Source organism: Pelophylax lessonae (assembly GCF_965119305.1).
Source record: "Pelophylax lessonae genome assembly, chromosome: 5".
Classification (NCBI taxonomy): domain Eukaryota; kingdom Metazoa; phylum Chordata; class Amphibia; order Anura; family Ranidae; genus Pelophylax; species Pelophylax lessonae.
This window is the reverse complement of record NC_138772.1, coordinates 97,234,320-97,248,495: the sequence shown is the minus strand read 5'-3', so window position 1 is coordinate 97,248,495 and position 14,176 is coordinate 97,234,320. Positions and strand designations below refer to the sequence as shown.

Sequence of the window (14,176 nt, the reverse complement as noted above, 5' to 3'; positions counted from 1 at the left end):
TCCCCTCCTCTACTTGTGACTACTTTGTTCTTTTTGTCAGTACGTTGTCAGTCATTTGGAAGCATGATATTCACAAATTTTAACAAAAAAACCCCCGCTATTTACCAGCCGCAGACTGGTATGTATATGCATCAAATAGCAGTAACATATTTAAGTCACTTTAATGCCTACTACTTGACATTGTCTCCCTGAATGTGTGCTGTATAGATTTTATTCCTTATGAAGAAAGAGGGTACTGAGCTGCAATTTACCTACTAACCAGAGGAAAACTGGCTGCAAGCCTGTGCGTTACTTACTGTGTTCCTCAGTTGTTTTTAATTAACAGATTTATCTTTTTTTGTCCTTGCTGAAAGTCTTGTCTGTTGTTCCAAATTATATGATTTTATTTTTTATTTTAGATTGTTTCCAGTTTCAAGACTACAACCTCTCGGGCGATCTGCCAGTTGGTGAAGGAGTATGTTGGACATAGAGATGGGCTTTGGGATGTCGGTGTTACACGAACACAGCCGGTGGTTCTGGGCACAGCTTCTGCTGGTAGCGTAAATAACATTAATAATCAATTGCACAGTATATAGCCTACCAACAACACAATATCCTGTATCTAAACAAGTTGTATGCACAGATGAGCATTTTGTTACAGTTTCATGATGTGAGAATTTTTTCCTTTTTCAGCAGCGTTTCATTTACATCTTTAAAGCAAACCTGTGCTTTATCAATGCAATGCAAAGCAACATGTTTGCATTGAAGCCCCTTCCTCATACATCTTTCCAATACCCAATACTTGTTGGTAAGGAGGAATACATAACTTACTGCTTTGATCACATCTGCGGATTTTTGATTGTCAGTTTGGTACTGTCACATTTTGATGTGTACGCGGTCCTCAGCTCTGCATAAGCGCTGACTAGAACATTATGGAACTTAGGCCATGTTCACACCTGAGCACGTTTCAGCTAATAAAACACTCATCTCTAAAGTCTCAAAACGCCCAACAAGCAAAATCCCATTAATTTCAATGGCCCCTGTTCACATCTGAGTGTTTTGTCGCCTGAAGCAAAAAGCCTGAAGCTCACAAAATGACACAAGCTTCTTTTTTGGCAGATTACAAGCGTTTTTGTTAGATGTCAATGCCTGCCTCCAAACACCTGCAAAAAACGCCTGAAAAAAGCCATGAAAAATGCCCAAAAAAACGCCTGTAAAAGGCCAAAAAAAAACACCTGAAAACGATACGCTCAGGTGTGAATGGAGCCTTATACAGGGTTCCCTTTTTGGCTGCTGAATGGCATGCCCAAGAAAGCAGATGGAAACGAGTATAAATTGCTGGGAAGGGATAGGATAATGCGAACTTATGTTTACCCATGTAGGTACACTGCAATTTTGTTTGAAAATTACGTTTTGAAATGCAAACACAGAAACCAGCATACTTTGAAAATGCCTTAAATACTTTCAATAGCACCAGTTCACCCCCTGCTCTTTTGTTAGGAATCTGTTAATCCTGCACCACGTCTGCTCGTGAAATTATACTATAGGCTTCTTGCTGCCTCTCACAAAAAGCACGGTTTAAAACTAAGATGATTTTTTTTTTTTGTTCTATCACTTTTATTGAAGCATTATGTTGGTACATTGCATCAGGTGAAAGGGGGTACAGATCCTTTAGATACATATCAATGCCCAAATAAAATGGTACACTACAAAGAAGATGGTGACCTGTGTCATATCTGGAACAGCAAGTTTGGATTCTGTATACTGGTAGGCCACATAACAGACCTATATTTTGGTCTCGGTACTCTGCGTAGGTATTCCTCTCAAGAGCTCTAAGCCCCGATGCAAGCAGTGAACTAGCTTTTGGGAGGAATTGCACAAGTATTAAAATACCTTGATGATTGGATGTCAGTCTGGAGAAATGGGCATCACCTTGCAAACTACCCTAGGTAATGTCGCACGTGATACAGAGACTCCATAATTACAAGAACTGTAGTCTAATATATAAAAAGGGGAAGGCCATGGACATTAAGACTGGAGAGGGAAGGGCTAAATATTGCTGGACATCCTCCATCCAATAAATGAGGCATGCTCTATCTGACATGCTGAACATTCTAATCAAAAGATCGCAGTTTAAAATTAAATCAGAATAAGCAGTATAAGCAAAATCAGTACAGGAGATGAGCTTATACAGCTGTGCAAAACTGAAAGTAAAGCTGAAGCTCACCTTTTGGAATATGCAGTTAAAAATTCTGTCTGTGCACAGGTGAACTTTAAAAAAAAAAAATGAAAACGTATAAAAATGTTGCATTCTACCTTCTCACTAATTTTCACAAAGCGAATATCCTCAAAATCAAATGACCGGATATTTCTTCAGCTATTAAAGCCATTTGCTGGTATCTCCATAACCTGGAGGAGTAGCGTAATTTGTTTTGGGGCGAAATTCTAAGTTTGCCTATGGAGTGTGTGAGAAATGTATTAAAAAATTGACACGTTTGTGTAAGAATAAAAGAATGTCAAGAAATGAAATCTTCAAAAGACTCACATGCCTATTAAAAAAAAATACCTTGGGGTGTTTACTCTCCAAAATGTGGACATATTGTGGGTGTTTCTACTGTCCTGGTGCTCCAGGGCTTCTAAAATGTGATTGGTAGTCAGGAAATGTATGCCCCTTGCAAGCTTGAAAGTTCTCCTTTCATTTTGCGCTCCTTTATGTAGCTTGGCTGCAAAAATGTCTCACATACGTGGTATCTCCATACTCACAGGAGTAGCAGAATGTTTTTTGGTGTAATTCCATGTATGCCCATGCTACCTGTTAGCAATATCTTATTAATAATGTTGTATGTATAATAGACAACTATATATATATATATATATATATATATATATATATATATATAATAATTTTTCCCTTCATTTTCCAAAATGTTGTGACATTCCAGGGCCTCCAAAATTAGATAGGTATTCAGGAAATTAGATGTGTCTTTTTTATGCTCCTTGCAAGCTGGAAGGTAGGAAACTTGTGGCAAAAAAGGTTATCTTCAAAACTCTCCATGTCTCTAAATTAATATGCTGAAGGGTCTACTTTGCAAAACGTGGTAGTTTTCCCTTTTCCTGGGTAGTCAAGAAATCTGATGCATTATTTATACCCCTATGCCCCTTGAAAGTCTGAAGGTGCTCCTTAGATTTTGGGTCTCTCTATGTATCTAGGCAGTGAAAGTTTCACACATGTAGTATCCCCATACCTGGGAGGAGTTAAATGTGTTTTGAGGTGTAATTATGTAAGTATGTCCAGATTGTAGGGATGTAACGATATCAAAATCTCACGGTACGATACAATTTCGATATTGACCTCACGGTACGATATTTATTGCGATATTGTGGAAAAGCTCATGTTATTGTTAAATAGCTCATGATAGTGTTTGTGATGATAATAGCGAAAAAATACCGACATTTATTCTGCTTTTGCCAGTCAACAGGCAATTTATTGTTGTATTTATGGATCCCTGACAACATAAAACACTGATCACATAGTGCTTTTAAAGTGCAAGTTGTAGTCAGGAACATCAATATTCTGTATAGTAATATTTGGTTGCATAACTGATTCTTCTGTGCAATGTTCAAGTTAAGAAGCAGCTAGAACAATTGTAAACAAACAATAGGCAATTCCCTTTAAGTGCAAACAAAGATCAAGTTAAGTCAGGTTTAAATGTGCAAGGCAAATAAAGGCAGCCTTTTAAAACTGGTATTTAGGAACATAACTTAAACTTAAATAAAATAGTCAGTCAAAAAGCCTTTAAATAAAACACTGACCTATCATTTAGCTTAAGTTCACGTTTTTCATCAGAAAGATCAAAATATCTACATTGCAAGAAAAAAAAAAAACAGTAAAAAAAATCCTTAAACTCTGGTCTATGTAGTTAACAATGATTTGTTCCACGGGATTGTGTTTATTCCTCTTGCTTTTTGACGGACACCTGTCCTTTTAATATTGTAACCCAACCACGATGATATCGAGACACGACCACGACGATATCGAGACACGACCACAACGATACGATATCTTCGATATCGTTACATCCCTACCAGATTGTATGTTAGAAAACAACTTACAAAAAAACTCTCTATGCCTCTTACTTAAATATCTTTGACCGTCTGCTCTCCAAATATTGGTCATTTTTGGGGTGTTTATAATGTACTGGCATTTTAGGACCTCAAGCAATGGGATAAGTTGTCACTGCATCAGGGTTTATAAATTTCACATATAATATACACCTTGCATCACAGAATTATTTTAGTAAAAGCTAATGCTAAAATGCATTGCTGAAGGCAGTGTGGTGTCTTTTATATATTTAAAGTTACTTTAACGTTTACAGACCACCAAACAAGAGAAAAGAGTTACGGTTTCATGTTTCTTGACCTATAGTAACCTGCACCCTATTCCAAAGATGACAGACCAGAGGTGGTCCAAAAAGGAAAACAAAGTGAGAGTAAAAATGTAAATGTTAAAGCTTGGTACTGCTCCATGTAACCTTGATGCCCTAGTGCTATTATAGTAAACACAGCCATCATCATGAAGGGTTTAAAAGGAAATCTTCCCCAAAATCTGGAGGTCTTGCAGTATGCAAATGTTCCTTACCAACTTTTTCAAAAGTCGATATTTGCTTGCTGCGGCATCGTGATCCAGGGATCTCCCAGGCTGGGGAGACCTTACGGGCCTGGTAATGCTTCCCTGTAAGATTAGTTTGAGGAAGTTGCATGATCACGGGTTTCTTTTAAAATATTTATTTAAAGATCCTTTTCATGTCATTTTTTTTTTATTTTGTTTGTAAGCCATCATGCATTTGTTGTTGCAGATCACACGGCATTACTTTGGAGTATTGAAACAGGAAAATGCCTTACCAAGTATGTCGGCCATGCTGGATCAGGTAAAATCAAACTGAAATCCTATGACAATGATGTTTTAACCATTAAGTAACACTCATCAAAAATGTTTAGTTACTGGGACAGGAACTAAGGAGGAAGTTTTCCCTGTATGGACACAGAAAAAAACTGGTTTGACTGGAGTTACAGTACGTTTGAAGGATAATTAAACCAGTAGAATCTGGCATGCTCTAAGCGAAGCTTGGGGCCCTGGTTAAAGATAACAAGGAACAATATCTCTCCTGCGCTCGAGTGGTATGCAGGAAGGTGAATGTTCTAGGCGGTTTTATGACACAAATGGGGTGGACTTGCTGCCCCCCTTTAGGACCAAGGGTATCCAAAAGGCACTACAAGAAAACAACAAGAGAAGGGTGCACCCGACCTTGTGCATTACCACTTAAAAGTTTATTAAAATCAAAGAAGGGTAGCGTACAATATACTCACAAACGTAGGATATGAACAAGCATAAAATCGCCACTTTTAGCTCTGAGGAAGAGGGTCCTCCCTCGAAACACGTAAGCCACGTCAGGTTTTGAGGATGCCATCCCGCTATCCAGCAGTAGAGAAGTGTCCTGGAAGCGAGCGGTGCCCATTTCCTATATGCTTGTTCATATTGTGAGTATATTGTACGCTACTCTTCTTTGATTTTAATAAACTTTTAAGTGGTAATGCACAAGGTCGGTGCCCTCTTCTCTTGCTGTTTTCTTAACCACTTTACCGCTGCTCACGTTGAGCTTACTGCGGCAAAGTGGCTGTTGTAGGTCTGACAACATAGACCTACGTCGGCAGACCCTCCCCCTCCTAGGCGGCGCGCTCCCGCTGTATTCAGTCACAGCGGGAGTTGGGCCAGGGGAGGAGCGGCGGCGATCGCCGCCGCTCTTCCCCGATCCTCGGGGAATCGGGTGTGGAGATCCGCCCGCCTGTGTAAACACAAGCGGGCGGATCTCCGAAGTGACAGGCAGGGTCAGATTGCAGGGTTCAGCATAGCTTACAGATAGGATCTGTCCTTGTGTCACACAGTCACCTCCCCCCACACATGTTAGTAAGCACCAGGCATACATTAACCCCTCCCTCTCCAATAAAATTAACCCCTTCAATGCCAGTGTCATTTTTACAGTAACAGTGCATATTTATAGCACTGATTACTGCAGTAATGTCACTGGTACCCCCAAAAGTGTAAAAAATGTCAGTTAGGGGTCCGATCTGTCCGCCGCAATGTTGTAGTCCCGCAAAAAAAATCGCCGCCATTGCTCGTTAAAAAAAAAAAACACCAAAAATTACATAAATCTTTCCCTTAGTTAGTAAACGCAATAACTTTTGCGCAAACCAATCAAAATACGCCTATTGTGATTTTTTTTTACCAAACATAGGTAGCAGAAAACAAATTGGCCAAAAATTTAAAAAAATTTTGATTTTTACATTTTTTTTTGGGGGGGAATTTCATATAAAAAAATGTGAAAAATATTGTTATTTTTTCAAAATTTACACTCTTTTTATAGCGCAAAAAGTAAAAATCGCACAGGTGATCAAATACCACCAAAAAAAAGCTCTGTTTGTGGGAAAAAAAGGACGTCAATTTAATTTTTGTACGGCGTCGCACGACCGCGCAATTGTCAGTTAAAGTCGCACAGTGCCGAATCGCAAAAAGTGGCCCAGACGTAAGACAGCAAAATCCTCCGGTGGTAAAGTGTTTAAAGAGCACAAGGGCCAGACTGCCTAATGCCTGTCTTGAACTTATTTTCTGTAGTCAGAACCCCATTCGCAGTTGGGCCACATTCAAAGGAGGAGGAGGAAGAAGCTAGCAAACACTAATGGCTAGACTTTGCTTTATTTTTTTTTATTTAAATCCAGTTGGGTATCATAATTACTTTTTCTTTTGAAATGAAAGGAGCAAACTCTAAAACATCATAAATCTCCATGGTAGTTAAATAGAACATTTATTTATAAAGATATACAGTATATTGTACATTAGACCTGAAATAGAGGTGAGTCTGAAGGAAGATGAAAACAAAGGTCCTTGCACCCAAGGAGGACTGCTCCTTAAGAAGAGGGAGAACTAAGGTCTATGCATTTACATTGTTGGTGGTATTATAAATCGATATGATATTCTATTGTATAACCTAAGTATATGATTTGTTTTTGTAAGATCTTGTTTGCACTAATTTGTTGTTCAGTCCATATGACTTGTGCAAGTAACTCTGAATTCAGCTTTTATGGTTAAAAACCTAATGAAAGGAAAGTATTTACCTGCCATATGCTATTCCTTATCATTGTTCTGTTCTTCTTTTTTTTTCTTTTTTTTTATTATCAGAAGAAAATTTTATTTGAACACATCCAAGCATACAAGTTCCATAAATGCTCACAAAAGAATGCAAAGTTGTATTGTACAAAACCATAGAAAACAAATAGGCAATTACAGCTTCCTCTTGCATAGAGCTCAATAAAGAGAACATATAGCCCCACCTAGTGGGTGAAAACAGAAATGACAGTGCCAATAGAGCATAATATTGCACACTCCAAAGTCTCTGTGTTATTTACTTGCTGGTAACCTTGTACCGCGGTTTGATGAATATTGTGCTAAATAAACGTGTAATATTTTAAAGCTTTAGTCATTTTCTTTCACTAAATAATTTGACTGTTTTTTTTTTTCTTTTGCAGTAAACTCAATCAAATTTCATCCCAGTGATCAAATCGCATTAACAGGCAAGTATAGCAGTTTTTTAATCATTTGTAAAATTGTATTTATTGTTGAATTTGACTTTTTGCATTATTGGGATTGGGGTAAAGTGCTTCATCAAAACTTGCTAAAACTTTGCTTCTATGCAAACAGCTGAATGCATTATTAAAAAACTGTACATATATTGGAACTGTTTTACCCACCCAAAATTGTATAATTTGGTTTATCTAGTCTTGTAATTCATGTACATACTTCCCACAATGCAGCCTACACCCACTAAGACTTCTCTGCAGACAGTCCTATCTTAGTCAAACCTCCCTAATCTGTCAGTTTGGACCATAATGGAGAAGCAGCACATTGTTGAGAACATCTTTGTTCGCTCCTTTTCTCAATGCTCTCTGTGTTTGATGGAAGGAAGTGTTCATACAGGTCTTCCCCTCCTCATGTACTGCTATGTAGGGGATACAAGAAGGCTAAATTTGGGGCTGCCTAAGTTACTTTTGACAGCTGTATATAAAAACCTATTAAAAAATAAATAACACAAGTAATACAATATGTGTGCCCCCTCTGTTCATGCCTATAGATATACTTGTCAAAAACAAGACTATTTAAATTGTTACTAAACCCAGGACCCCGCATTCACTATATCTGGTCTCCCACAGTACACAGTGGAGCAAATACATGGAAATGCAATTATTTTACTAAAAATAAACTCTTAAATACCTTTTCCCCTCCGCAGTATATAGCAGTCTTATGACTTCTATGTGTGCCCAGTTAAAGCTTGTAGGAGGAGTTTTCATCCTCCTCGGACTATCCTATGAGCCTGCAAGACCCCTGACCCTCTGTTTGGACAGCACTGATTGGCCCTGTGCTGATCACATGCACCCTCCCAAGAAAAATAACCAAAAAAAAAAAAAAAAACTCTGTAGCAATACACGCCAAACTGAGCAGAGTTCCCCCAGAGCATGGGTGGGGACAGTAAAAGAAGGGGAAGATCATAGAAGACCGGATCAAACAGCCTTTTTACACAATGCAGAGAATTGACCCCTTAGGTTCCACAGTGAATATAACCAGCATGCTTTACAGACTCATTTTACTGTTGTGGGTTTAGTAACACTTTTTAAAGATATTTTATGGATATTATACATGGATTGAATGTTGGCTTTTTATTCCTCCTTGGAATGTAAATACCTAGGAGCAGGTAGTTACAAAATCAAGCTCCCATCTACAGCATAAACTCATATACAAGCTTATCTCAGGCTGATTTTAACAAAGGAATCAGGAGCAGAGTTTTATCTGTTTGTGGAAATGGAACCGGTAGACCGGTATGCCTGCTTAACGTCAGATGGGATAGGGAAGTCTCAGCTCAGCAACAGCTAGTGTAAATGGGCTTTTGAGCTCGGCTTGCCTGTATTCCTCCATTTGAAGTAAATGTAAATGCATAAATATTATAAAGACATAGGAAAAATACCTGTATACATAGCCTTACTTTATTTCAGGTCTTTCTAGATTCATACATATTCATTGAACTTTAGGTACTTAAGTTAATTTGAAAGTTTTAATGCAACTGGCTATTTGCACAAGGGCCATTCAGCTAAAGCAGTGGTTCTCAAATCCGGTCCTCGGGACCCACTAACAGGCCAGATTTTAAGTATTACCTTGGGGGATGCAGACTAGAATACTGCAATCACTGAGAAGCAAATGAGATCACCTGTGATGTAATTTAGTTATCTTGCAAACCTGGCCTGTTGGTGGGTCCCGAGGACCGGATTTGAGAACCACTGCGCTAAAGGGTACTGGTCCTTCATTGTTTCAAACAACTGAGCAAAACTTGTCAGTTAAAGTTAAACTTTAGTCAGAAAATTAAGTGCTGCTAGAAGACTTCAGGGTGGCCCCTTTTGCAGGTAAAGCTCTGTAAAACATTAAAAAAAACGTTTTATACTTTTTTAAAGGCCAGTTTCACTCTGCTCTGCACATACTCAGTTGCTCTCCAATTTTAGGGGTTTTTAGGCACTGCCAAGATTGTAGAGGCCGATCTACTGCCAGCCTTAAAGTGGCATTAATCCCTCCTATCCTTTACAGCCATGAAAGCTGCTTCTGTTGGATCTGCAACTGCTATGGTGCTGCACATGTGATCAGTTATGACACCAGCCATTTGATGGTTTGACAGTTTGGTTAAGGACACAAGCAAATGTGACAGCTATCCTGGCATTCCAGGAATGAAACCATTAAATTGACGGGTTTAGTTCTGCTTTATGATTTACTGCTGTTTAGGGAATCTGGAGTTTAGCAAAATGGAAGCTTCCAGCAAGAAGAAACAGGAGCAATGCTAGAGGCAATTTACAGCACACACTAATTTTGGTAGCATAATATGAATGTGAAATGTATGTTCCTTGCTAAAGAACCTTGTTTTTTTTGTTTTTTTATTAAGTTGTGGGTAAAATTCCACTTAAATCGTTATAAAATGTTTTAGTTGTCCTAATGTTCACAGTCTACATGTCAGAAATAAAATATTACTATTATAATACAGTATTTATATAGCGCCAGCAGTTTACTCAGCGCTTTACAATATAAAAGGGGAGACAGTACAGTTACAATACAATAAAATACAAATGGGTTAAGAGGGCCCTGCTCAAAAGAGTTTACAATCAGAGTGGGGCAAAAGGTTGTAACTGGGGAATGAGCTGATGGAAGCGGTAAAAGATTAGTTGGAGATGTGATAGGCTGCCCTGAATAGATGAGTTTTCAGGGATCGCCTGAAGAGCCTAGGTTCACACATATGCGATGCGGGAACCAGCGCGATTCTACGCATCTCTCCTGCAGGCAGTTCACACTACCCTCTGCGAACTGCTGTCAATAAAAAGTTAATGACACCCCCAGATCGGTTGGCAGATCACAGTGCGAACTGTGAATTTGGAAAGAAATTGGATCACTTGGGTGTGAACACCCATGCGATCCGATTCCAGTGCGGGAACAAAAAGGTTCCTGCAGCATTTTCATGCAAAATGCAATGAGGGTTCAGCCATACAAACTGTAAGGTTGAATTCACATCGCGTATGATCTGCACAGGAATGCGGTACGAATCCCATGCAATGTCTGTGTTCATAATAGTGTGAACCCAGGCAGAGAGTTCAGGAAGACGGGAGAAGCTCCAGAGAAGTCCTGAAGACAAGCATGGGAGGAGGAGGCGGCAAAGGGAGCTTGAGAGCAGGAGGTCTTGAGAGAAGCCGAGAGGTGGCTTTGGGTGCTATTTTGAGAAAATTTGGTAATGTAGCTTAGGGCAGAGTTGTGAATGGCTTTGGATGTTGTTGTTAGTACAGTAAACCCCCCTCCATTGCGGGGGTTACGTTCCGGACCCAGCCGCGAAAAGTGAAAATCCGCAAAATAGAAAAACCCTATTAAAATGCATTGTAGGCATGTTTTTTTTTTTTTACTGTCACTGTACTTTTAAAAGCATTTTAAGGTCTTCAAACACACTTTTAAAACAATAGAAACTCATTTAAACACACAAAAGATACTGAGAGACATAGCAAGAGCTATGGAAAACACAAAAATATTTCATTTTTAATGATTTATATAGTAAAATAACATTACAGAACAAACCGCAATATACCGGGACGGGAAAAAACTGAACCACGATGGAGCGGGGGTTTACTGTGTTCTGAATTTAATTCGCTGGGCGATCGGAAGCCAGGGTAGGGATTGGCGAAGAGGGGTGGCAGACACAGTGGTTGGTAAGGTAGATGAGTCTGGCAGCAGCATTCATGATAGACTGAAGAGGGAATAGCCTATGAGAGGGGAGTTGCAATAGTCAATGTGAGAGATAACAAGGGAGTGAATGAGTAGCTTGGTGGTTTTGTTAATTAAAAAGAGGCAGATTTTAGAGATGTTGCGGAGGTTTAGTCTACAAGCTTTTGACAACAACTGGATTTAGGGCGGAAAGGACAGGTCCGAGTTTAGAATTACTCCTAATACCCTGGTGTGAGGGGAGGGATTGATGGTTGCATTATTGACCCTGATGGAAAAGTCATGGAGGGAGCATATTATCAGCTCGGTTTTAGAAAAATTTAGTTTAACCACTTTAGGACCGGAGGATTTTCCTGCTTTACGTCCAGGCCACTTTTTGCAACTTGGCACTGTGCGAATTTAACTGACAATTGCGCGGTCATGCAACATCGTACTCAAACGAAATTTACGTCCTTTTTTTCCCACAAACAGAGCTTTCTTTTGGTGGTATTTGATCACCTCTGCGCTTTTAATTTTTTGCGATATTAATAAAAAAGAGCGACAATGTTTAAAAAATAACAATATTTTTCTACTTTGACAGTTAAAAAATATCCAATATATTCAATTTTTGTCATATATTTAGGCCAAAATGTATTTAGCTACATGTCTTTGACAAAAAAATTCTCAAAGAGCGTATTTTTAACCGCTTTAAGACCGGAAGATTTTACCCCATTCCTGACCAGGCCATAATTTGCGATTCGGCACTGCGTTACTTTAACGGACAATTGCGCGGTCGTGCGACGCTGTACCCAAATTAAGTTTATGTCCTTTTTTTTTTTTTTAAGAAAGTGGAGCAACATCCATGCTGAAAAGTATGTTAAAATCCCAGAAAAGTATATGGCAGAGAGTCTTAACATAGCTGAAGTTTTTATTTACCTAAGCACTACAATAAATATAATATGCAGACTTAAAGTTTGGTTATAGATGGGGGACATTTTCATTGACAACCAAGGGATCTGTTCTCCCCACTGTTAGGATCAGATATGTGTTGAATAAAGAAATTGTTCAATCTTCTTGTGTGGTTTCTGCATAGAATGGGGGACTTTAGGTTTTGCTGACAATTTCTTTCTCTATGCACCAATCTGTTGATATTCTAACCAATAATGGGCCAGTTATGGACGGTCTATGTTGTTTGTGGTAACCCATAATAAACTTCTGATCTTTTTTCTTTTGGAAAGCTTGACAAACTTCTGCAGGAGTAACATCTGTTATAAGTGTTGTACATTTTTTACTGCATATTGCCCGACTCTGTACATTATATACCTCACACTTGTCCTCTCTGTGCACTGTGCTCTACATTATCTACACCACTCGGCTTCACTCTGTACATTTTTCTGTACATTACATACTCCATGTCACTCTGTACACTCTGCTGTGCATTACATTCTCCACACCAGGTCACTAATATAGACTTTATACTCTACACTACTCCACTCACTGCTGTGCATTGTATACCCCACACTATTCATTTTGTGTACTTTTCTATCTATTCTAGGCAACTGCCTACTCCACTGGGTTTACTACTCTGTACGGTATACACTGTGCTGTGCATTATTCTTCAAACTGTATAATGTGGAGAATATAGTTCACAGCACAGTGTACAGAGAGGGGCACTCACATGTATAGTATAGACAAATTAACCTACATACATATTTGCCAGCACACAATGGATCTTCTAATAATGTCCAAAAGTTTTTATGCAAAGTGATCACATCACAGCAGAAGAGTGCAACTTTTCCGAAACGTTGCACTCTTCTGCACTGATGTAATACCTCTGAATAAAAGATTTTGGACATTATTAGAAGATTCATTGTGTGCTGGCAAATATGTATGTTGAGCCATGATGTTGCCAGTTATCAGCTGGCTGTTGATGCCGCACCCATTTACTTTTTAGCCCAATACATGAGGTATGCCATGGGAATATTGATAGCTGTTACAGTGCATCTGGAAAGTAGTCGCTGTGCTTCACTTTTTCCCCATTTTGTTGTGTTACAGCCTTATTACAAAATGGATTAAATTTTATATTTTCCTCAAAATTGTACAAACAATACCCCATAATGACAACGTGAAAGAATTTGTTTAAGATCGTTGCAAATTTAGAAAAAAAATATCACATGTACATAAGTATTTACAGCCTTTGCAATGATGCTCAAAATTGAGTTCCGGTATATCCTGTTTCCACTGATCATCCTTGAGATGTTTCTACAACTTGATTGGAGTCCACCTATGGTAAATTCAGTTGATTGGACATGATTTGGAAAGGCACACACCTGTCTATATAAGGCCCCACAGTTAACAGTGCTTTTTAGAACAAAAATCAAGCCATGGGGGTCCAAGGAATGGTCTGTAGACCTTCAAGACAGGATTGTTTCAAAGCACAGATCTGGGTAAAGGTACAGAAATATTTCTGCAATATTGAAGGTCCCAATGAGCACAGTGGCCTCCATCATCCGTAAATGGAAGAAGTTTGGAACCACTAGGACTCCTCCTAGATCAGGCCGCCAAGCCAAACTGAGCGATCGGGGGAGAAGGGCCTTTGTCAGGGAGGTGACCAAGAACCAATGGTCACTCTGACAGAGCTCCAGCGTTTCTCTGTGGAGAGAGAAGAACCTTCCAGAAGAACAACCATCTCTGCAGCACTCCACCAATCAGACCTGTATGGTAGAGTGGCCAGACAGAAGCCACTCAACAGTAAAAGGCACACCACAGCCCGCCTGGAGTTTGCCAAAAATCACATGAAGGACTCCCAGACCATGAGAAACAAAATTCTCTGGTCTGATGAAAAAAAGATTAAAATATTTTTCCTGAATG

At 39.1% G+C, this 14,176-nt stretch overlaps 1 protein-coding gene across 1 annotated transcript in view; it reads left to right on the top strand.

Moving 5' to 3' along the window:
• WDR37 (WD repeat domain 37) overlaps positions 1 to 14,176 on the top strand; it is a 312,422-nt gene that overhangs the window by 215,422 nt on the left and 82,824 nt on the right. Inside the window, exons 7-9 of the mRNA XM_082258129.1 lie at positions 399 to 534; positions 4,836 to 4,907; positions 7,561 to 7,605. Of these exons, the coding sequence (XP_082114255.1) occupies positions 399 to 534; positions 4,836 to 4,907; positions 7,561 to 7,605 (253 nt within the window). The remainder of the gene's footprint in view (positions 1 to 398; positions 535 to 4,835; positions 4,908 to 7,560; positions 7,606 to 14,176) is intronic.